At 42.2% G+C, this 25,323-nt stretch overlaps 1 protein-coding gene across 3 annotated transcripts in view; it reads right to left on the minus strand.

The window, feature by feature from the left end:
• Window positions 1–3,856: 3,856 nt before the first annotated feature.
• Window positions 3,857–25,323, minus strand: part of HOOK3 (hook microtubule tethering protein 3) — a 60,846-nt gene continuing 39,379 nt past the window's right edge. For all 3 annotated transcript variants that reach the window (XM_083481438.1, XM_083481439.1, XM_083481440.1), the window contains 9 exons: window positions 22,969–23,038; window positions 22,575–22,715; window positions 21,185–21,272; window positions 17,595–17,629; window positions 17,165–17,247; window positions 15,957–16,057; window positions 15,434–15,538; window positions 13,762–13,833; window positions 3,857–11,654 (listed from right to left, as the gene is read on the minus strand). In XM_083481438.1, the coding sequence (XP_083337564.1) occupies window positions 11,514–11,654; window positions 13,762–13,833; window positions 15,434–15,538; window positions 15,957–16,057; window positions 17,165–17,247; window positions 17,595–17,629; window positions 21,185–21,272; window positions 22,575–22,715; window positions 22,969–23,038 (836 nt within the window). In that variant the 3' untranslated portion in view covers window positions 3,857–11,513. The remainder of the gene's footprint in view (window positions 11,655–13,761; window positions 13,834–15,433; window positions 15,539–15,956; window positions 16,058–17,164; window positions 17,248–17,594; window positions 17,630–21,184; window positions 21,273–22,574; window positions 22,716–22,968; window positions 23,039–25,323) is intronic.

Consider the following 25,323-nt stretch of genomic DNA (forward strand, 5'->3'; position numbering starts at 1 on the left):
TACCTTTACTGCATGAGGTTTTTTGCAGCGTGCATGAGTTTTAGTGACCTTGTCATTTAAAAAAATTTAAATACAAGGAGTAAAACTATAAACGACTCCCTCCCCCTCCCCCAAAAGCTTTCCCATTATTCAAAGGTTACAAGGCAAAGAAGTTAATGCTCACTTAGCATTGTGTGGCCATCAAGTAGCTTTTGAATAATGTACGTCTGAACCACTTTTATTACATGTGCCGTTTGCACATCATGCAAGCTCTGCAGTGGGACAGCTTGTTTCCGGGGTGTGACGTTTTGCTCGGTGTGACCCTTGTGTTGCTCTCTTTAACCACCGCACATCCACGTGGAGTTTCAGCCTGCTTTTTATGCATCTCTAGGAGACACAAAAGTAAGGCCACTGCCAAAATCTTCTGGCAAAGGGGGCTTTTTGTGTGCCCTATAATCAAAATACTTGTTCAACTTTGTTTAAAAGTTTTTTTCCCCCTTTTTGTGGTTGTTAAAAGAAAACCATTTTCAAACTGTTAAAACATGTTTTATTCAGGTGTAGATTATTCATTTGCTCATTGTCTTAAAAGAAAACAAAAGTTAACCTGGATTATGTTGTCTTAGTTTTAAAAACCTTCACAGTCTCAATCATATGTTTTTGAGTTATTTATGTATTTGCTACCTAGTTTGCAGAGACTTGTCAGCAGCAGGAGAGCTTGAGGAGGTTGACTTCCCAAACTTTTGTCAATATATTACAACTGCATTCTTAATGCTAATTCTAGCACCTTTTTATTTATTATTTCTTGATTTTTTTCCTGGTATAAAAAAAGTAAAAAGCCTTTTTAATTGAATCATGCCACCTACATGCCTATACTATTAATCCTGTATGTATAAAAATGTACAGTGTTTTTGTGCATAGACTTTCATAATAGCCCCAAGGCAGGGACAGGAGGGTTTTTTTGTTTTGGGGGGGTTGGGGTGGTGGGGAAGGGAATGTAAAGTTAGACTATAAAGACAAAATTGCACACAGCTTCTGATAAAATCTAAACTAGGCTTAGACAATAATCATGTTTTTCTCTGGTTCTCTCACTTTCTTCATCTCTATCTCCCCCCTCAACCCTTTCCACTTCTGCTACATAGCAAGCATCTTAGAATTAAATTGCAGACTTGAGCAGTATGGTGGGGTTTTAAAAGGACAGATTCTCATCGAAAATGGGAAAAAGCCCCACCCACTGGTTTTTAGTTTCTGACTCCAGTTATTTCTATATAAAATACAGTACTAGATTTGGTTCTTCTTCTTTTTTAGTCTCTGCAACAGAATGTTCTAAGGGGGTATTTTACAGCAGCCCTCTGGTTATCTTGGGAGTTTAACCCAGCTAGGGATTTTTTTTTTAATTGTTGAGGATTTTCAAAACCAGTTTTCAAGCTGTAGTCTTTTCAAACACACCTGCACATTACAATAAGACACGCAGTTCAATAAAGCATTTTCAAGACTGTTGTTCAGTTGGTTCTTCTTTGGTGTTGGCGTGTTATCCAGACACATTGATGCCAGGCATTCTTTTTTCAGTGATATTTTAATAAGACCTGCACTGGAGAAGTTCTTGGCTCATAAGATGACACTGTTGTTTTTTTTGAGTTTGTTTTGTTGTAAAATGTAAATCTCCAGTATCCGTATGTGTTGGGGCATCTGCGGCAGAAGTACGAGTTTGAGACTCTGCTGAATTTGGGCACCCACAGCATTCCCTCACCAGCTGATAAAGACAGATCCAGTCTCTAAAGCCTCAACTACTGCGAACTCCCCAGAGTGCAAAGGTGTGTTACATTTCAGTTTTTCCAGGCTTTGTTAGATGTTTGTTGGCATCCTGCTCTTCAGTTATGCTGCCAGTGTCACTACCAATCAACACAATTCAGCACATCAAAGCAGATGGCTATCACAGAAGTAGACTAAAATTAGATTCAGTTAATTGTTATCAGTGACTGACAATTTTGTTTAAAATATAACACATTTTTGGCAGGAAAAGGACAGAAGTGTGGGCACTAACCCAAGCATTTCTGGGGACAGCAGTCCAGAGATGGACAGCTGTACCCACAAAGGCCTTCACCACTCACCTAACTGAACAGGTTTGTGGGGGAGCCAAGGCACTTTCAACACCTCGGTGAAACTTGCAAGTAGGTGTATAGATTCTGATGCTGAGAATACAGTCGTCGTGACACTGCGCTTCTCAGAAATGCATTTCAGGCATTGTATGCGAACAGTTTCGGGGACCTTCCAACTTACCTTCAATATTGGGATTAGCTCCACATTTCTGAGAGGTTCTTGGTGAATGGGTCACGTGCCATTTTTGCTTGGATGCACTGCTGAGTGCTGCTTGTTCCTGGTGCTAAGCTTCATTCACAGTACAGGACAGTGGCCATAATAATGTGCTAAAGTTGTCCATTGGGTGCTGATTCCCTTCCAATGATGGCTCTACTTGTTCACTGTTTAAATTCTTGCACAGAATTACGTTTTAAAGAAGTGTGCAGTTGTTGGAAGTAATGTTTTATGTACTGTTTTGAGATCTTTAAAAAGGTATAGAAGTCACGTCACAGGATCACCAGTGGCAGTGCCTAGGCGGTGAAATATATATATATATATACACACACACACACACCCTTCTGAGCTGGCTGCAGGTAGGGGGCCCTTTTTGCCAGCACAATAGCATCAAATTTTGCTTCCCCTGATTGCGTCCAAGAAAAAACACCTGGCCTGACTCTTCCAGGTACTGTAGTTGACAGCCCATCTGTTTCAACCTGCTACTGTCCTGGGTATAATACTGTAATCAGGTTATTTGGAGAAACCTGTATCACGGCCAGAAGGGCTATGTATTGTTTATGGAAAGTGATTTTATCTACTTTTATCAGAAGTAATCCATATTAGCACGAGAGGCAATTTAGCAACTCCAGCGAGTAGTCACAATCTGCTATTTATTGGTCAATGCTTGCTTAGTATTTTGACATACTCCATACTTCTCTTTCAACACCAACTAAGTTCAAGCCCATCTGACACGTTGCTAACTTTTGGTTAGGCTTTTTTTGAGAATGAGATAGTAAAGAGAAGTCTATAATCTTACCTATTTTATGAAGTTTATCACTGCCTTCGAGGATGTCTTCACACAATGCAAATTACAAGCACCTCCACCATCTGCGTAGATGAAAATTACCTATAGCCTGCTTGCTCAAAGCAACATAAAGCTGTTACCACCCAACCCAGCTACATCTCTTCACTCATCCCAAGACAGCTCTTGGGGCAGTGCTAATAGACTATTTGTGGTGGTGGTGAAGAGTTCTGCAAAACCTGTATTAGAGGAAGTTTGTAACCAAACCAAGATAACGAAACTTTTGCTATAAAAGGCATTTTCAAAACGGGGGTGAAAAAATCAGGAGGAAAATAAATGAGTAACATAAATAAGTGTGATGTTGCAACTTCCTCAGACAAATCCCCCCCTTCCAAATTGGGGGTTTGATGCATTTTGGGGGCTAGGGTAGCATGTTGATTGACATTTGGTCTCTTTCCTTTGGAATACATTTCTTCTGTGCAATAAGATTTTCTCCCCTCTATCACGGTTCTAGGTTGATAACTTTGATTGTCTCACTGTTACCTATAATTACACTGCCTTAAACTGAGTGTGCAGCACTATTAAACATGTTCAAACTCCAATTGTCAACATGGATACATCATATCAAATAGCCCCTCTTAGTGGTGAATTGTCTTGACCCTCACAGATCTATTTTGAGGATAAAATGGGAAAGACCGGGCGCAACAACCTGAGTTTTCCAGAGAAATGCCGAGATATGTGTATGATAAATAACAATTGCTTCATGTAATAAAAAGCAGCACCAAGTTTTATATAAGCCTTTATTTACAACTTGTTTAACAACTGTACACTGGTTTTGTAGCCTTGGAAGCATTATTATTTGAATGGGGAAGGGGAGGGTGCTTTGAACACCTGACCATATTACCTTGTCTTTACACACATTCATACTAAAACCTCTACCATGGCAAAATGGTAGATACAGGGTAAGATTCATAGGTGGGGAGAGAATTAATATTTGGTGGTTGGAGGAGTTTACACTCTTACGGGGGGGGGGTATCACTGGCAGTTTCATAAACAGTAATTTTGGTAACCAGTCAACATCTAGATCAGGACAGTCAAGTTGCTATTGAAAAATGGACAAAGGGGGGGGGGAGAGAGAACGTGAAAACTACATAACACACAGTAACCGATATGTTTAAAACATGCTTAGGATCTCAGAAAGTTGCAGTTGCACAAACCCAAACCGTTTCAAATAGACAGCCAAAAGTGCCTATTGGAGTTTATACTTTAATCTCACATTCCTCTATGACTCCAGCTAGTGGTCTGACATGTTTTAGTAGGCAAGGGGGAAAAAGACACAAGATACAAAAAAGCCCCTGACCTCAAGCCATGTATGCTAAGAGCAGCAGCAAACACAAAACAAGAAGACTCCAAAAGCAACCACACCAGACCAACTACAAGGCAATTCCTTGCAAACCAGTTAACTCAAAAGTTTGTGCAAGAGAAGAAAAGGTAGGAGAGGATATTGATGTCTCATGATTAGGTATTGGAATAATGAAGGCAGTGGACATCTCCCCCTCAAACTGCAAGGAGTTTGGAACTTACATAGTACTTGTCTATCCAAGTATCCGGCAAGTCTTACATTCAAATGCTGAACATCAAATTCCTACTACCAGGTCCTACACATCTGCCTAATGCAATCCTAAGCCAACAGCAACCCAGCTTCTCGATGTCAGAGACCCCCGCATCCAAGTGGGCAATGGTGAGTGACATGCAGGCCTCATCATCTGAGCCTGCGAGGGAACCAGGATTCAAACTGGACCTCAATCTTCCCCCTCCCCTGGCGCACACATTCCTTACTCAAGTTGGGGTGAGAGCCAACAATGGAGAGAACTTTTGCCACCACGCCTATCTTGGAGGTAGCTTGGGAGAGCTGCACATTTTCACTGAGCTGCTCTGCTACTTTGGAACTGATTGATTAGTTTATTTCCACCTAAACTACGTCCTTGAATTGTCAAATTCAGAGCACAACCAACATTCTAGGGGGGGGGGGGGAGACTGCTTAGAAGTTGCTGGTGCTCAGCAAGAGGAAAAGTCTTGGATCAAATAACTTGTCCTCAATTTAATCCCCCTCTGCATGCTCACAACAGAAAGAGAGGCTTTGGTTCTGCAGAACACAAGTCTTCCTTTCTGTTTAAGCAGGCGATACCTGGACTAAAAGTGTATGGCTGTGCTAGAAAAGGCCTGCTAATCAAACCATACAGCGCTTAGTAAGAGTTTCTTTTTTCACTTGACTGTGTAGACAATTCCTATGGCTTAAAAGCAGAGACCAGCAGCTGCACGCCTTGAGGCCAAGTCTGTCCCCTTGAGCAGTCCCAGGATGAAGGCCAGCTGTCAACCAAGAGGCATGCAGAGTGGATGTGATAGCCCTGCCAATGGGACTTGCTGGCATTTTGGAAGCACGGGGATTGAGAATTGGCCTGCCAATTTCTATTCCATCCTCAAAGCAGCCCTCCTATAAAAATGGATGCTAACCAGAGGCTTGGAAGGATCATTCACCATCCCACAGGACGGCTAACGTAACAGTAAGATACTAATGCAGCCACAAAGCAATCTTTCCTCGGGTTTTCTATCACACTGCCGCATTTCCTAGGTCGGCTTCAATACAAAACAGAATCTAGAGCAGCACAAGCGTGTGCTTAAAAGAGTATAACCTTTTTCTTTTTTTAAAAAAAGCAGCTTTAAAAATAGTTTAAAGGCAGCACAAAGCATTCCAAGTTACACTGTCAACATAATGTACATGTATCGCATGTATGATAGCAATAATGCATAACGTAAAGAAAGACATTAGTGCAATCTGAAAGGAAGTCAACGCGGGTATGAGGAAGAGAGAACATAAGATAAATACAGACAACCCTAAATGTAATCCAGAAAGGCCATGTCACGTATAATACTGAAAGCAAGGAAGAGTATGCTTCTTTGATATTTGTGATCTCCACTGATGTTCCTTTCTGGAGCTGCTTGTACACATCTGCACAGATGGGAAAAGAAGCCTTTAAAGGGAAATGTACAAGTCCGCAGTGGGCGAGGGCGGAAAGCAAGAAAGGATATATACACATTAAGACAGGATGCAACATCAATAAATAAAATATTGCATATATGTCAAGCCTCGGAGTTTCAAATAAAAAACCTGGAAGAGGTCAGGTACCACTTCCTATCTGCTTTCTCCAAGGAAACGTCTTTCTGGACTTTGCTGGTATTAAAAAAAAAGTATATATATATATATATAATATCTATATGTATGTATATAGTATTGAACAACATGGCTCCTTTAGTGCACTTTTAAAATAATAGCAGTAAACAAAGGTGCATTTATAAAATACATTTAAGATTAAATGTTAGCTTAGTAAATGGAAGAAGTTGCAAGAGACTTGCATGTTAATACTGTTAACAGGAAGAATTAAGTAGCAGCGGCAATGGATGTTAGCATACTAAGTGCTACAGGAGCTCAACAACCTACCCAACACCCATTTTTAGAACTTATGAATACTGTATCAAGTTTCACTCTCTTGGTGGCTGAGAAGAACTGGGGGCTTTATAATGTTGGATGGGAAAGTGGTAAAATCGTACGCACACACGGAGATAAGCATCTTTGCCAGCAACTTTTTGCTTTGGAGAAAAAGGTGCCAAGACCTTTAAAATGAGAGGTTTTGCTTATGTTGACTGAACAGGAGATAAAAAGAGAGAAGGCGTAGACCAAAGAGCCCTTGTTTGATAAACAGTGCAGCAGGTTAAGCAGCCACATATCATCGCATATATCCAAAATAAAAAGGGAGGCGTAGAAGCAGCAAATATTTAATTGCTGTCAAAATGTATTTTTTAAAAGACGTAAAAAAGATGACTACCCTGTTTAGAGACATTTTAAGAAGTTTAACAAATATGTATAGTTTAATGGTTCATAAAACATAAGCTACAGTATTAAGCGTTGAAAGCTCATTTGCTAATAAATCCACATAAGATTTTACCAGCTGACTACCTATGTACCCCTATATTAGATAGGATGTCAATGTGCTGAAAGAAAAAGAAAAGAAATTGCTCTTGCAATTTAAAACTTTCCTGACTGGTTGACTGGAGGAGATCCTGACCATATGCTCCCCCCCCCCCAAAAAACCCCCATTGTTGAGAGCATGTAGAAGTTGGTTTTTAATATACTAAAAGATATTTTGTACATCTTAAAAACTCAGAATTGCTTCCAATGCAGAAACGTCAAGGCTTCTCCGACATGGAGGTTGACTTCTTTTCTCCTAACTCTGGCTGGGGTTCTATCCACGTAGTTTTATAAAAATATTCAACCCAAACTGACAGTGTTTTGAAAAGAGCAACCAGTGTCAGTCTGCTGGCAGTAAACACAACTAAGTGTCTTGTAGCACCTTAAATACTAAGAGATATATTATAGCATAAGCTTTCGTAGATGAGTGTCCATTTCAGATGATGCTTTTTTTAATCATTGGTTCAGCCTGAACCATTCTCCAACCCAGACTTCCAGCATCCAACAAAGAACCAGTATGGGAGGATAGTTCTAGTCTGTCTTCAAGCCACAAACACATCTTCAGACTTCCCCTGTATGTGGAAGTGGACTGGGGCTATTGTGTTAACCTGAAGTTCATTGCAGGATAAAGGCAGGTTCAAATGTGTATCAGTCTGAAAATGAGCCCTCCCATTCAGGAATAATGTCCCTTTTTTCTTTTTTCTAAAAAAAAGGTGTCCCAGGGATGAGTTCCACATTTACCTGTCTCTTTGCAAGGTGGAGGTGCAGTTCCTGATCCTGCTCGCATGCAGTGATTCACACAAAGAACTTTGTCAGACATTACCCTGTGGGTGGGGTGTGTGCACACAGCTAACCCAAAGAGAATTATGTTCCTCCAGTATCATCTATTTTAATGGCTAGGAGACTGAAGGTTTTTCTCTCTTTAAACCTCCCAGTTATGACTTACTAGGTGACACCATCAGAAATGCCGCATATCTGATCTGTTTGCAAGCCATAAACAAAATAAAATCTGATACACCTTTCAGAGGGTCCCTTCACTTTCCAGTATTCAACTGAATATTGTAACTGATGAAAAACCTAATTCGACAGGAAGAACGCAAGGGACAGATAAAATCTACCAATGTCCTCAATTTGGAGAAAAATACAAACATGAAAAGGAAATTTTTGGAATACAAGAGGGAACATTGCCTAATTTTTAAGTTAAAAATCATACAAGCAAAAGCTACAACCCACACAACTGTAGGGTTTGTTTTTTCTTGCATCAAGCCAACTCATCCTAGAGTAGCCCCCTCCGCCTCTCTAGCCTTCACTGCCTGAAGACAACCTAGTTGGAGGGATATATTTAAATACAAGCCTGGTAATGCCCACACAACTTGCTGCTAAATGTTTCTTTTAGAAAAATATGAACTCCATTCCATTTGCCTAGCCCAAATTTTATCCATCGTTAGAACACATACTTCTTGAATAAGGAAGTACAAGCCAACATTACTGCTGCTCTATCCGAGGAAAATTCAGTGAACATGTTTATAAAAAATTAACAGACTTGCTTGGTTTATGAATTGTTTCCATTCCACCCAATATAAATATTTTAGAAACAAGCCTTTTATTTCTGTCTTTGCCACAAAATCAGTATACAGCAGCAAGACACAATGACCCTGATATACAGAAAGCCAGTTGCACTTAAGTCCTCTAGAATTTAGAGACACTTAATTTAACCACAACTGTCTTTATTCATTTCAACAGGAATTAAGTGCAACTGTCGTTCTGGGAATTTCGTCCTCGACTGTTGCTTTCCTTGGCTTTTAATGATCAACAAGAATGTATATTCGGTTCTCAATGCGTCAAAGTAAAATTTAATTGTGTTTTTAATGAAGGCTTCCTGACATTTCAGAATACTGATAATAAGCCTGCCTCCCACTTCAATGCAAACAAGAAATATGGCAGCCAAAGCGGAGAAAGAAGTTGCTTTTGCTTTCATGCTAGATGAAAAATGAAACAAAAATATGCTGTGGAAGACAGGCAAAACCCCAGCGCCAGCTAAGAGAGAAAGGAAAGCAAGAACGGAAATCAAAAGTAGAAAAAGAAAAAGATGCGGGTTCAATTGTAAAATTAAAGGTGTCTTCAAGTTTCTTTCAGGCACAGAACAAACAGGAATAGTTCTATCAGATGCACAACAGCCTGCGGAAAAGAAAAAAAACTCTCTCCTGCCACTCCCAACAGAATAAGAAGTTTTTGCCTACAGAAGCATTCAGCTGGCAAAATTAAGACTGCTGGAGATGTTATCTGACCCGGAATAGCAAGTGTAATAATATGCATTACTCTAAAACTGGTTAACTCAATACTAATCACTGCTCTTTTGCTTCCAGTACACTACTTGCCACCAGCAAAAACAGACAGGATGCCAATCTAACACCTTTGCTTGTAAGTGCAATTGAAAACTATGCATAGATACCTCCCATATTTTGTCTCCAGCTTCAAATTCACCATTGCAGAAAAAAGGCAGATTACCAAGTGAATGATCCTGTGAAGATTTTTTTTATTTACTTTTATGCCTACTGAAGGAAATACCTGGCTTACTTCATCTAACATTGAAACCATACTACAAAGGGCTAACAGCCACACCCTGCCTTTTAATTACTATTCTACACATTACTGAACTTTAAGAACTCCTTTTATGTACTAGGGTGGTGCTGAATAAAGGCAAAATTCCTTTTTTAAAATTAAGATGTGCTGTGCATTCTCGCACAAAATGAGGATGAGAAGAAAAACATTTTATACTGAAAATGTGACCATAAAAACCAGGTGGACTTCCAAGTTAAAGCCATCTCTGATTCCTTTCCCCTCCTCGAAAGGAAAAGGTCACTATGATCTACATTTGGAAGGACACACAACAAAAGCTGTTCTCTGCTGAACGTTAGACACACTGAATTTTTATTTTAAGGTGAAGTTTTCCAACAAAACCTCTAAACTACTTCCATGGCGGATCCATATGGAACTACTCGTCTTGAGGAACCCCAAACTTCTCACACATTAATTTGAAAAGGGTGCAAGTGGCTCAACATCTAGAACGCAATACTTGGAAGGATCAAAATCTGAAGGGGAATTGCTAGCCTTCCTTCATGACAAAGACCCATTAACAGTACAGGCATGTATGAAGATTTGGCACAAAAGGACAGCGAGTTTTCATGTCAGAATCACCAAGCCTGAAGGCAATGGTACCATCTGTAAGGCAATGAATGGACTCTCCCTCCTTATTGACCTATTAAGAATAGTCCTCAGTGGTAGATGGCAATTTGAAGACACCATCCACCAAAGACAACCAATCAAAATCAACCCTAATACACCAGGAATGGGAAAGTTTTTGAACTACAATTCCCATCATGCCTGATCATGTTGTCTGGGACTCAGAGGAGTTTGAGTCAAATGATATCTGGGGGACCAGGAGGGCACTGTTCTACACTGCTTCATAAAATTTCTCCATATGGTTTAACCATGTAGAATACTAGGCATCTGTAGGATCAAGGCACACAGTAAGTAGAATACTACTATGGTCCCATCTCCTAGGATTTCCAAGCAGGTGGAGAACTGCGATAACACGGCAATGAAAAGGATGGGTGCTCCACTTGGTTAGAGTGCAGAGAGGGAAGCTTTAAAGCAATTGGCCATGCAATGAATGGTTGCCATATTCCACTGTGATTGAACTAACCAAGAATGGAACAGGAACATCAAATCATTTTTAAACCTTAGTGATGCTAAAAGGGGAAAAAAGAACATGGGCAAATAAGGACAAAAATCAGCTTGCCTCTCCAAATTAAAGCCAAGAGAAGGATAAATAGAAGGACATGAACACACGCGATCAGGTACTTGCAGCCAGGTTACAGCTTCTGCCAGCATCTGACTATTGCTGCTAACACATTTCATAACAATTCTATGCAACACCATTGCAAATTCCATCACATAATTTAAACAGATCAGACTGGATCGAGAAAGAAAAGGTAATTCCCTTTATACAATGGTAGCCTTGGAAAGGATGGGAACATCATTTGCCAACGGGACATTTTCAGTTTGCTACTTAGCCATCATCAGCTTTCAGGTGAGACAGGACAATTCCATATAAACAAGGGGAAGAGAGGGGGAGATTCCATTATTACATTCCACTAGGTGTTTTCCAACATTTTGGCACATCAAAAGACAAAGGGAAGGCTCCAGAAAGTAAGACTAAAAACATTGAGAAAGTGTTTTCTTAAAAAAGAAAAAACAACAACCACCTTCCTGAAATGAGAAGTTAATAACAACCGCAAGGAACAAAGATACAGAAAGGATGCTGGCTAAAGTTTCCTGAAATGCTGTCACTCGTAACAGAAGTAGGCCTTGATCCCAGGATGGCTTCCATTCAAAAGGCAGGGCCTTCTTCTACCTTGCTGTCGCTGGCTGGACATGGCCAGGATAGGCTCTTCTGGTGCTGGTGGCTTGCCTTTGTCTAGCCAGGAAGGACTGTCCTGAACCTGTGGTAGCAAGTCTGTCTTCTGCTGCTTTTTTATGAAGAGCCATACCCTAGGAAGACAAAAGGCAGGTAGATGTAAGAGCAGCCTTGCTGGATAATATCAAAGGCCTCTCCTATCCAGCATTCTACTCTCACAGTAACCAGCCAGATGGCCATGGGAAGCCCACTATGAGGACATGAGTGTAACAGCAAACTCCCATTCATACTCAGGGAAACAGCGCTTCTGATACTGGAACTAATGAAACTAACATGACTGGTAGTTATTGATAGCTTTATCCTTCATGAATTTGTCGAATCCCCTTTTAAAGGTGTCCACGTTGGTGGCCATCACTATAAATTGTGGTAGCAAATTCCATAATTGAACCATATGCTGTGCAAAGCAGTAATTCCTTGGTCTGTCCTGGTTCTGCCATGGATCAGCTTCATCGATAACCCTGGGTTCCAATATTATGAAAGAGGTAATAACTAAAACATGCATTAAGTTTGCTCTACTATGGCGTGTTGGCTGCGCTGGACCGTCCCTTTCCCAAGCACGGCCACCCAGATTTGGGGCAGGGAGCCAAGAGTCCATAGTAAAACCCAAATGTTCATAATCAAATTTAGCATTTCCATTGCACGTTTTGAGAGTTCTGGCTAAAGCCAAGAGAGAGTAGTTTGCTTAAGGCTATCTAATAAATTCATGGCAGGGATGAGATGAACTGGCAACTTCCCAGGTGACAATCTTAGCCACACTGCACCAGCATGCATGACCTCTATCAATTCTCCAGCGGCAGTAGTGAACAACTAAACTTCAGAGGTATGGCAACTATAGTGGGATGTCTGTGACGAGGTTGCTTCCTGTGTACAGGTGCAAAGCTTCCAAAGATGAGCTGACGCTTGCTGACCAACCCCTACGTATGGGTAACTCCTGGAGGAAGACGAAAACATGCCCCTAGACCCAGCTTTAAGGTTATCAAAACCTTTCCTTTCACACTGCTTGACAAATTGATCATGATTCTTGAATTATGGAGGCGATGACAGTAGGAACCTGCCACCCTTTATTTCCATGATTGCTTTCTGATTAGGGTAGGAATACTTGCAAGCCTCACTTCCTGGCCTGTAGAGAGAAAACGGACTTTGGAGAAGGCAGATGCTCATAAAAGGCCCGTAACGCAGCACAGGGCCACCGTGAACACCATTTTTTCAACAGCTTTCCACCTTAGCTTTGCTGTGTGTTGCTGAATACTTGTTTATATCTCACAGAAATTTGCCTTTTCCCATCCAACAGCTAAGCTGGACATGATGGGGCAGCAAATGTGTATTTATGCATGTGTCTGTCCTTTTTGCGTGCAAAGCAGGAGGTGCTTTTATACATCTATATGTACATACATGAAAGTATGTATGGCACATACACCTTACCCTACAATGACTGGAAATCTTATTGAGGCCTCTGAAACTTTATTAGGCTCATAGCTGACGTACTTTCAGGTGCATCTTCAGAGCCAAGAAATATAGAAAAAAAGCTCTTTTTAAAAAATGAAAGCCGAGATTCTCAGGAAGCTAGATTTTGTACCCTGCTGTTTCAGGCAAAATCAGCCAGCCATTTAGAAGGGTTTTTGAACTATGTTTGACAATTATAATGAGACAGCTGGAAGAAATAGGCCTGGATACAGAAGCCACAGAAGGATGAGTCATGCTATGTAAAGAATTTTAAAAATTCCTCTAGCTTACACCTGCAACTGATCTACTAATCAGAAGGAGGGGTGAAAAGTAGTATTTAGGTGGCATTTTAAAAATAAAATATGGATTAAAAAAACAACCTGAAAGAAGGTAGGCTTTTTGTGTGAAAAGTGACTTTAGCCACAGTAGACTATTTCATGTACCTCCATTATGGAGTTTCCAGGAATGTTTGGGGCTTAGGACCAATGCTGTGCTCTCCCGCCCCTCTCCCACCTGTTTCCTGCAGCATCACAGCACACACACTTCCTCCTGAGGCCTGGAGCAGAGATCCTGAAGCAGCAAAGAGTAAAAACATACCACAAACTACAAATCTCTATGGTAATCAAATCGACGCCCCTGCACTTAACACTCTGAAGTTTGAGAGTCATCCTTGTTCAGGAAAACCTATTACAAACACAAGTCATATCTGAGTGTTTATTTTCACTTTGGACTACTTACCATATTGTACCAGGCACTGACAAGGTATTTCTCCTCCATATCTCTTTGAGTTTTCGTTTTCTCGTATTCTTTCTAATTAAGAAAAGCATTATCAAGAGCTTTTGATTATTTGGCATTCGTGCTAAAGGTATTTATGCAGCATTGCAGGTCCAAGTGCATGAATTTTACTCCCCATTAGTTGTAGCAACATGTGCTGGAGGTCACAGACACCTCACGTCATTAGAGCCATCATAAAAAAGCATTTTCAGTTAGTGACTACATGGTGCAATGGGGTTGCTCTGTCCCTGCTCCTGCCTACCTAGCAGTTCGAAAGCACGCCAGTGCAAGTAGAAAAATAGGTACCACTGTGGCGGGAAGGTAAACAGTGTTTCTGTGCTCTCTGGTTTCCGTCACGGTGCCCAGTTGCGCCAGAAGTGGTTTAGTCATGCTGGCCACATGGCCTGGAAAGCTGTCTGTTGACAAACACCGGCTCCCTTGGCCTGAAAGCGAGATGAGCGCCACAACCCCATAGTCGCCTTTGACTGGACTCAACCGTCCAGGGGTCCTTTACCTTTTACTTTTACATGGTGCACGGCTGCCTGTTTTTACATTCAGGCTGCTACTTCAAATCAGGAGCCCAGGATGAAAACTTAACCCAGCAGTGAACATTCAGGAGCACAATATAATTGCCAACAGCGCAGCAATTCTAAGCACAAGGATAGAGCAATCCTAACTTGGGGCCAGGAAAGAGTGAAGTGGCAGATCTCCTGCTGCATCTGGAGCTCTGGCACTCACACCAACCAGGGCAAAAGGTTTGTGAGTGGAGGTGGGCGTGTGAGGAAGCAGCTTCTTGTAATTGTTCATTATGCCAGATCCAGAGCTGCAGGCATTGCACCCCCATTTTTTGGCACTCCAATTGCTACCACTGGAAGGAGATCTGCTAGTGATGGCTTTCTGCCTGCCTGGGCAAAGCTGGGACCTCTGATGCACAGGAGAAGTCCCTCTGACTGGCAATATTCCTCTCTGTGATGAAGAGGCAGCTGCTCACAATGCAAATCTTGTCCTCATCCATCAGCATCAGGGGAGGGACAAGACTGCTTTCTTGCCAGAGGATTAGCCAGCTGGAAAATCAGTGGAACTTGCTTCTGAGAAAACACACATAGAACTGATCTGCAAGTTACTACTACAGTGGAATCTCGGTTCCCAAACATCTCCGTTGACGAACGATTCGGAACCCAAACGCCGAAAACCTGGAAGTAATTGCTTCTGTTTTTGAATGGCTTCTGCTGCGTGTTTTTCAATGGAGTTTGCCAACCGTCCATTGATCCTCAGTTTTCGAACGTTTCGGAAGTGGAACGGTCTTCCGGAATGGATTACGTTTGAAAAGCGAGGTTCCACTGTACTGCTATTCATTACAGATGCCTTACCCACCCTTGGCAATAAGGTCTCAGGGTAGGATACAACCGAGTAAAAATACAGTGGGGAAAATTCAGTGTAGCCCCATGGCAATCGTTCCATGGGGGCAAGCTTTTCAGCTTCCAAAACAAGTCAATTTTGAAGGGCATGGTGGCGGCGGGGGGGGGGTATGCCCCACTGCGCCAGTACAGGCTTCCATTGGCGGGACTTGTTGGTTGAATCCTGCCCAATGTCAAACTCAAGTTAAAACCATTTAGGCTAACCCAGCATAAGTTACCTCTAAAGAATGGAACATCCTGTCACGCTCTTGCAGCTGATTCTTCAGTGCCTGAATCTCAGGTGCCGAGCCTTGGTTCTGTTTGGGATCTAAAGTACGGATCACCTGCAAGGGGCAAGAACCATACAGCACAAAGTAAGAACGCAGGAAAATGCCTTCTCCTGGGTCACACTATTTCCCCATCTAGCCTAGCATTGCCTGTTATCCTTGGAAGTGAAGCTGCAGGGTCTCAAGACAGACAGATGTCTCTCCCATCACCTACGTCCCAACTCCTTTAGGTTGAGATACTAGAAAACCTGCGAACCTTCCGAATGCAAAATATGCATTCTGCCAACTGCGCTATGGATCCTTAACAAGATACACAGAGCTGGCAGAGTTAAAAAAAAAAAAAATCTTAAAACACAATCTAACTCATTCTTGGTATTGGCATATTGTTAATTCCTATTGATAATTTTGTGAGGCTACAGAGGGAGGACAAGTCTCAGCCCCCTAAGGAACGTGGTGGAGAACAGAAGATACTCACGCTTTTAGCCTTTTCCAAGTATTTCTTGTATCTTTCCTCCATTTGCTTCATTTCTTCTTCTTTTTTACGCAAAGCTTCCTGCAACTCTTCTATTTTGAGAGCTTTATTGGGAGAAGATGTCACATTTCAGATATTGCTGACAGCTTATAGGAACACTTTTTAAAGTAAGTTTGAAAAGACAGATGTGTTTATGGGGCTATTAAGAATATTTGAAAATGGAAATCCAATCCCTTTGACAGGGAAGATTGCTGGCTTGTAAACACACCCTCCCCCAAGAACACCCCCCCATTGCACATAAACATGATGTTCAAGTCAGACAGCTCTCTCTCTCTATACCTACACACACACACACACACACACACTGGGTGGGGAGGTTGAAACCCCTCCATCCAGTGTAACAATGGAGATGCAAAGGAAAACAAGGCAGCAGAGTACACCAAACCTTGTGTTCTCCTCTTCCTTTGGGTTTCATTTGCGTGGACCCATATGCAATTAAACTGCTGTTAGGGAGTTTAGTACACCATTTAAATGATGTTGTGCAAATGAATTTCCGAGACTGGACAGGGTACTCAAAATTAAGATGTTGACAAGCCTAATTCTGGCATATGTATTGGGAATGTTCATGGCAAGCGCAGTGTCTACCTCAAGCAGAAGATCTGAGGTGTAATTAAGGGGCAGCAAAATGTTCTTTGTTTATTTATTTATACTCCCGGGGAGAGGTGTTTGTGGGATTTTTTGCATCAGGTGCCAAAATGATATGGGCAATCTTACATACCATGATCCCTGACTCAATTTCTTTTGGGAGGTGGGGGAGTTAGGGGGTGTCATTTGCTGTTTTGCTACAGGCAGCAAAATGTCTTGGGACAGCCTTGCAACCTGTGGTTTTTTTTTTGTTTTTTGTTTTAAAAAAGATTACCTGTCTCCACATAGGGGTGGTATATAAGACAAATGGAGGCTACCTATGCCAGACTATTCAATGCCATTTAGAGTGAGTGCCAGTTACAAACATACAACACTGTGTTAACTAAATGAAGAAAAGAGCCAATTATCATGATTTAGCTGAAAACAACTAAATGCGGTGTTGTAAATAAACCAAATGCAGAGTCCTAAATTAGCTGTGTTAAGACATTTATTTGTGTTTTGAAAGAAGTGTTTTTACGATTATAACAATAAAATTCAGTTACGACGCAAAATATAAAACTACTTACAACTGTTGTTATATCGAGGCTCTAACTCTTCAATGATAGCTCGCTTCTTCTGAAGCTCATTATTAGCTTCATGCAGCTTTTCACTATTAAAAAAGACAGAGCCAGAGTATGACCGGTTGCTGAATTGCTTTTCCTTGGAAAATTCCTATTTCAGAATAACACTCTAAAACTTCTGTCAAATTTAACAAAATATATGCCACCTGATCCCTATTGGTAAAATTCATTAAGCTAACAATACAGTCCCAAGGTACCCTGAACTGGTGGTACTAACTTTTCAATAAAAATATTTAGGGTTAGGATCTAAAAATAGCTTTTAAATGCTCAATGTATTAACCATCTTCAGCTGGTTCACTCCTAACTGTGCTGTCTGGGATAAGAATAATTGTTTTATTGTTCTTACATAAGTAGTAGAAAACATTTTACTACTTACAGATGTTCATCAAGCTTCTTTTTCAGAATGACTGACTAAAAACAAAAGAAAAAAGTGTTATTTGAAGCATTCATAGTGGCATAGATTTGAAAACTGAGGGTAGAACAAAAAGTTAAAGCAAATGTGTGCAACAAAGCCTAAATGGGCAGCCTCAGGTACTTAATATTTTTCAGCTGGACCCTCTTAAGTTTATTTCTTCTCACAGTGCAAGACATGTGAAAGCAAGTAAAAACAAATATAAACCTGGAATCCCACCGGGGAGGGGTGAGAATTGGAGCAGGGAAAGGTTAAGGACCACCTGTTCTTATATCAAATATCACCTTCCCCCCAAAAAAGTAACTTTTCTCTGACAAAAGTGCACCACGAGCACAATTCAAAGTGTTGGTGCTGACCTTTAAAGCCCTAAATGGCCTAGGTCCAGTATACCTGAAGGAGCATCTTCACCTCCATCGTTCTGCCCGGACACTGAGGTCCAGCGCTGAGGGCCTTCTGACGGTTCCCTCACTGCGAGAAGCCAAGTTACAGGGAACCAGGCAGAGGGCCTTCTTGGCAGTGGCGCCCTCCCTGTAGAACACCCTCCCACCAGATGTCAAAGAGAAAAACAACTACCAGACTTTTAGAAGACACCTGAAGGCAGCCCTGTTTAGGGAAGCTTTTAATGTTTAATAGGTTATTGTATTTAGTGTTTGCTGGAAGCCGCCCAGAGTGGCTGGGGAAACCCAGCCAGATGGGCGGGGTATAAATAATAAATTATTATTATTATTATTATTATTATTATTATTATTATTATTATTACCACCACTGGGTTTTGTTGCCAACATTAGCATATAGATATATTTTATGGGCGGAACTAACATTTTTACAATTTAACAAAATGCTTTTTAAAAAAAGATTAAGGTTGTTCTCCTTCGTACCGCTCATGTACAATGTAATGTGCATCAATAAATTCATTTCAAATTCAGTTCACACAGCAGCCCCTAAGCAAGGTCCTGACCCATTCCATCTGTAGCAGCTACCTGTTCACTCACCCACCTCAAAAGATGAAGGAATCCTTGAAGCTATCGGAAGGTCAGTGAAAAGTAGTGGTACCCTCCAAGCCGTATGCATGGCCAGGCAGAATGGTCTCATTTAGTGCCTGCTGCATGAACTGACCCACAGTTGCATTGGGCATGCTATGTTACAGGCTGGGTATGTGGCTCCTCTGTTTTGGCAGCAATTTTGTCAATTGTCAGACAGCTACTACCCTCCGCGACTTTGTAAAATAAATGAGGTAAGGTCGAGGGAGTTAACCGGTGCCACACAAGCCAAAAACATAGCTGCTACATACATGCAATGTAGCCCTATTCAGACAAGGTTCATAGCATATGTGCACCGTTGATCTAAATGCACTAACTTGACCAAGTATGGAAATGTTTTGCTTTCTAAATATATAAGAATGCATAGTACATAAATTTGTTAAAACCACTTCCAAATTGTTCAAAAAGGTATAGCTAGGTTTGGATGAACATATTGAAAGTCTCATGTAAAAATCTTGTACATGCAATCGACATGTACATTGCCATGTACAACATTTGCAAAAGAGCAGTGATTATCTCCAATGCCCTCCCCTTCAGAAGGTGCAGTTGAGTCATACATGGGTTTCATGCCAATTCCCACACAGAAGTGTGTTCATTTAGGAATGTTATAAAATATTAAGGCATCCCTATTTAAGAAACACCGGGATGCGGGTGGCGCTGTGGGTAAAACCTCAGTGCCTAGGACTTGCCGATCGCATGGTCGGCGGTTCAAATCCCCGCGGCGGGGTGAGTTTCCGTCTTTCGGTCCCAGCTCCTGCCCACCTAGCAGTTCGAAAGCACCCTTAAGTGCAAGTAGATAAATAGGTACCGCTTTATAGCGGGAAGGTAAATGGCGTTTCCGTGTGCTGCGCTGGTGCTGGCTCGCCAGAGCAGCTTCGTCACGCTGGCCATGTGACCCGGAAGTGTCTCCGGACAGCGCTGGCCCCTGGCCTCTTAAGTGAGATGGGCGCACAACCCTAGAGTCGGTCACGACTGGCCCGTACGGGCAGGGGTACCTTTACCTTTATTTAAGAAACAAGGGATTTACAGCCCATCATGCCATGATTTCTGTCATAAGAACAATGTGAATTTTAATGTGGCTCAGTCCTGCATGGAAACGCCTACATGTAAATAGTGTAAAAGCATTAACTACAAATTAAATTCCGTAATAACTGAAATTGTGGTTGTTAGCAGTTCTTGCAAACTTCTTCACCTGTGTCGAAGGAAGCATGCAACAAACACAGCTGAAGCATTGCCACGATGACAACACACATAAAAATATTTGGGAGATGCACGCCCCTAAGGCTCTGCTAAGCCACAGGTGCACAACACGTAGAAAGTGTGAAACATAACATGAATAAGAACGAAAACTTTATCCATTTAAGTTTCTCTTAAAAAGAAAAAAACATAGAGCCACAAATTGGCATTGACTGATTAAGAGCAGATTGAAGAAAATAGGAAGCCATACTCACAATAGCCTTCAGCAGAAACCCGTGCCGAGAGACAGAGGCAACAGATTAGTACGAAGCAAACAGCAGCCAACAGAATAAACTACTTAGTATCTTTCTGAAGAGAACACATTTAAAGCAAGGCATTCTCAGAGCATGCACATTTTCTTCTCTCTGTGCTCTCTAAGGTCTCTTCCTCCTGTCTCATCCTCTAGAGAGCTGTGGAAAGCTAGCACAAACCCGTTTCAAGTATATGAATAGGTGCTCTAATTAAAACACAAATGCTGCAACGAGACATCTTTAAATAAAACACATACACGAATATCAACTTGACCTAAACTTTCAAAAGATGGTGGCTGAGGTCACTGTAAGGACTACATGCAAAAGCAACCAGAAGTAATTAGATGAGGTGAATGGCAGCCCACCTAACAATGAAGCAAAATGCAAATCTTTTTCCCTCCCCATTAAAAAGTGGCTGGGGTTGTACAGCATATACATCCAAGGAAAAGTAAAAAACTAACACACTTTGTTGAATGCTTTTAGGAGCATGGGCTGCTAATCTGTGGGCCTCCAGCTACTGCTGAATCACAACTCCAAAGACTCAGAGTGGGAAGGGACACCAAGGGTCATCCAGTGCAACCCCCTGCAATGAAGGAATATCCTGTCCACAACCATCTCTGGGTGGGCTCGAACCAACAAACGTCTTGTCAACAGCCAGACACACTGACTCATTGTGCCACAGATGATGCAAACTGTAGTTCTACAATGCCTGGAGGTCCACAAGTTAGCCACCTATGATTTGGTGTTTACATGGTGGTCCTGTACAGTGAACACACCAAACAGATGATCAACTCAGTTGCTCCATATTGACTAGGCTTGCCAGCAGGAAGCTTCTTATCTGAAAGTGGGAACTCTGCTCCCATTTAAAAATAGTTAGAACCAGGGAATCACATTATTTTATTTTTACATGTGAAATCAAATGAAGCTTTGAAAAATTTAAAGTCAACTGAGTTGGAATACCATACACTGGAAAAGTCAGCATTATTATAAACTGATTGCAAGAAGATTTTGTCTTTTTTCCACTTACATCTTCTGTTTTTAAACCTTGCTCCTGTAAGGATTTCTGCAGTTCTTCAACCTGAGATTGTACTTCAAGCAGTCTCTGATTTACGAGCCTAGAAATAATGAGAAAAAAATCACTTTCTTCTCAGACACAACTATTAAGTCTTATTTATTCTCCTTAAAACAAAAAACCATAGTCGCCCAATTTTGTTTACAATTCAGTGTGCAATTCATACAGCATTTGAACAAGTGGCACCAAGTATTATTTTTTAAACACACTGATAGCCTCACCTTTCCTTGTGCATTTCAAGATGGCTAATAGAAATCATAAAAGATGTGAAAAATAGCAAGGTAGCAATTGAAGAAGTTAAACATAGCAGCAATAAAAACCTAATAGACAAGTAATTATAACAAGACCAAAGGCCTTAACGCTAAGGTGGCAGGCCAAAAAGGAGGCAGCAAAACAAACCTCTGTCGGCAGGGAATTCCAAAGTCAGGGCATGGCAACAGAAAAGACCCGCTCTGTCATTCCAACCAAATGGGGAACTGACAATAATAGGGCCTTTCTAAACAAACTTTATAGTGTGATGAATTAAAGGGCAGTTGAAAGAACAATATTGATTGCCATCTCTTGCTGAATACAGCACCTTGCAAGCTGCTTCCAAAGGAAAATCAATAAGAAAATATTAACACAGTATAAAAAAATCCCTCTGACATTAAAACTTTTCCAGAATCCCGTTGTCTCAAACTGCAAGAAAGCAGAGCTCGGCAGGGCATGCCTTTGAACCACCAGGGATAAAGCTTGTGGCTAAAAGACTTCCTAGAGCCCCAGTTTAGAAGCATAATTTCACCAGAGAGTATGGTCTTTTGTGGAATGGAGAAAAGAAAGGAGAAACTGGGTCTTCAAGCCTGAAGAATTTTAGAGCTACCTTTAAAAACATACAGCGTGTGTCATAAGACTCCCCTAAGACCTACACTTCAAACATGGGTCTTTTTGCATTTTGTACAGATTTAGGAATGCATTACACAGTACAAACGTAGGTGTATGTGATAAGTGTCTCCCATGATGAACACAGCAGCATATGAAGGGGGCACACAAAGATTTTCAAAAATGCAATTAATATATCCCGGGGTCAGCTGTGGCTTGTAAGTGTGTTTATCAAATATCTGCAGACACAATGGTCTTCTTCATAAAGTACATTCTTCTTCCTTTCAAATATTATCATGTTTACCAGGGGTACATGCATCTCCCCTTAAAATACTGTGGAATTCACTGCAGAAACAGAACTGTTGTCATGTCATATGATCAGTGAAAGATAAAGCTATTAGAGCCCATAACCTTTGTCATAGGGCAAGTAGAACTGAAGAAAAGAGGAACATGGCCCCATTTTGAAGGGAAAACAGTCCTTTCTTACCTGTTCTCAGTCTCCAATTCATTCTTTCGGAGATTAGCATCATCCAGAAGGCTCTGTAACAAGGCAATTTTTTCATTATCAGATCCTTCTTGGTTCAACTTTAGTATCTTGTTTTCATGTTGAAGGCGAATGAGTTTTTCCCTTGAACAAACAAGATGAGAGCCAGGATTAGAAATTCAGCAATGGGACTCAGAAGAACATATCAGTAACATTAACACAGAAAGAACAGTATTTTAAGAACTGCCTTACCAAACATTGGGGGGAGGGAACATTATAAACTGAGTAGAGACTGATAACAACAGCTTCTCTTACTAATGAAAACATTAATGAAATACAATGCTAAATGCATACCTATACATCCTGACATAAAGAGGACCATATAATTCAGACTTACTTGATTTCAGGGGTACTAATTTCAGCTGCTAAACTGTCAGAAGATTCCTGACCTCCCAGGGGCAACAATCCTATTTTAAAGAGTGAAAAAGAAAATGCTTAGATCATGTAGGGCTAATCTAGGATGTGACAGAAATAAATTATTTCAAATGTAGGTAAAGGGACCCCTGACCATTAGGTCCAGTCATGGCTGACTCTGGGGTTGCGGCGCTCATCTTGCTTTATTGGCCGAGGGAGCCAGCGTACAGCTTCTGGGTCATGTGGCCAGCATGACTAAGCCAAATCTGGCGAACCAGAACAACGCACAGAAATGCTGTTTACCTTCCCGACTGAGCGGGATTCATCTATTTATCTACTTGCACTCTGACGTGCTTTCGAACTGCTAGGTTGGCAGGAGCAGGGATCGAGCAACGGGAGCTCACCCCGTTGCGGGGATTCGAACCGCTGACCTTCTGATCGGTAAGTCCTAGGCTCTGTGGTTTAACCCAGTGTTTCCCAACCGGTGTTCCGCGGCACAGTAGTGTGCCGCGGCGGCGGCGGCTGCTACTGCAAAGCAGGGAGAGAAGGAAACGGCGGCGGGGAGCCGGGCAGGGAAGTTGCTGCTGGGGATGAAGAGGCGGCGGCAGCGGGAGGCGGACTTCTCTCCCTCTCTGGTGCTGCTGCTGTGAGGCGCTTGCCAGCCCACCGGCCCCTCCTGAGCGGGATATGGGTGGGCGGACGGGGTGGGTGGGGGAGAGGCGCCGGGCCCGCCTCGTGCCCTGACAGGAGCTGCCGCTGCGCCCGCCGGCGCCCTTGACGCGTCGCCCCTCATGCCGCCTCGAGAGGCGTTGGGGGGCAGCGAGACTCTGCCGGGCCCCGCCCCTCACTCTGCGCTCGGCTTCAGGGCTGTCTTGCGAGGGGGCGGCGGGAAAAGGCTCTGAGGAGAACCTCGCTCGCTGTCCCGCGTCGCTTTTCCTCACGTCGTTTTCCCTTTCCCTTGAGGGGACGGGGAGGTGAAGGGAGCCCGCCTTCCTCCTCGCACGTGGCGAGTCGTCGGTGGAGGTAGAGAAACCACGCACATTAGATCCTCCTTTCCCACACTGGATTCCGTCTTTCCCGTTTCTCTGCATGTGGCAAACACCTCCTAAATGCCGACCGCTGTGCAAAACTACACACAGTGATCAGGACGAGACATTAAAAAAGAACCAAGTCGCTTCTTTCTAACCAGATGTTCTTCCACTTCACACGTCCTTTTAAACCCATATTTATAAAATAACAAGGCGGCTGTTCAAAGCATATGTTTGATTGAATTAGGCTACTCATCTGGTGCCTTTGAAAGGCTGGCTGCTGATGAAATATTTATTTCATTTTCCTCATTTCCCCCCTCACAGCTCCCCCAAACTCCCCCCTCCCACTCGCCGAGAACTGTTTTCAAAAACTGCCGACGTGGAGCAAAGAGAATGATGCCTTTTTAAGGGGGCGGGGGGGATGCTATTATAACCAGAGCTACAGAATCATTTGGGGGCATGAATATTCTTCAAGGCACAGAGCACCTAGAGTCCTTTTAAATATTTCTAACTTTCACTCTCTCTGCTACCCCATGGTGCTACATTAGCAACACGGATATCTCATCAGCAAAAATGTAGCTTCCTCTGGGGGAGAGGAAAGCTGTTGATTGGCGCCTCTCTCTCTCTCTCTCTCTCTCTCTTAAAGCAAAATTCGAATACATAGTTAAAGGATACCTTTAATAGGACAACCAAAGCTCACAGTGTGATATGTGAACTTCCTGACCACTCAAGACTGTTTCCCAAGTTGATGCTCAAAACATATTTTTTTTAAGTTACACTAGCTTGTCTGCAGGAGTTGCTGAAAGGAGGCATCCCTCCAAGTGCTGTAAGGACTCCACTCCAGATTTATGTGGAGTTTACTCCTCTTCCTTTTCTTCTCCAGAAGATGCCGCACAAGGCAGTGGGTAAGGATTTTTGCTCGGGTTTACTCCCACAGCTTTTCTCAAGAATCAGTAGAGCTGCAAGGCAGCAGAAGTTTAGGATCAGAGTTTTCCTTCTCCTAGATATTCATAATAATAATAATGGTTTGAAATTTAAGACTCCCCCCCCCCCCAAGGAAAAGGCACTTTCTTGCCCTGCCCGTGGACCAGAAGGTCGCGGCGGGCGAGGCCTTCAGCAGCGGGGCCCTTATTTGCGCTGCCAGCCTGACCTTCACCCTCTTACATATAGAGAGGAAAGGAGACGCGGAGGTGCAAAGGCTTGCGGGGCAGAAGTAAGCCCCGCTGAGTTCATCAGGGGTGCCAACGTGAATACAGTATGATATGGGGGGGGAGGCAAGTAAACCCCGCCCTGCATAGTTGATCACATTG

The sequence above is a fragment of the Podarcis liolepis genome (assembly GCF_965112155.1).
Source record: "Podarcis liolepis genome assembly, chromosome: 17".
NCBI lineage: Eukaryota > Metazoa > Chordata > Lepidosauria > Squamata > Lacertidae > Podarcis > Podarcis liolepis.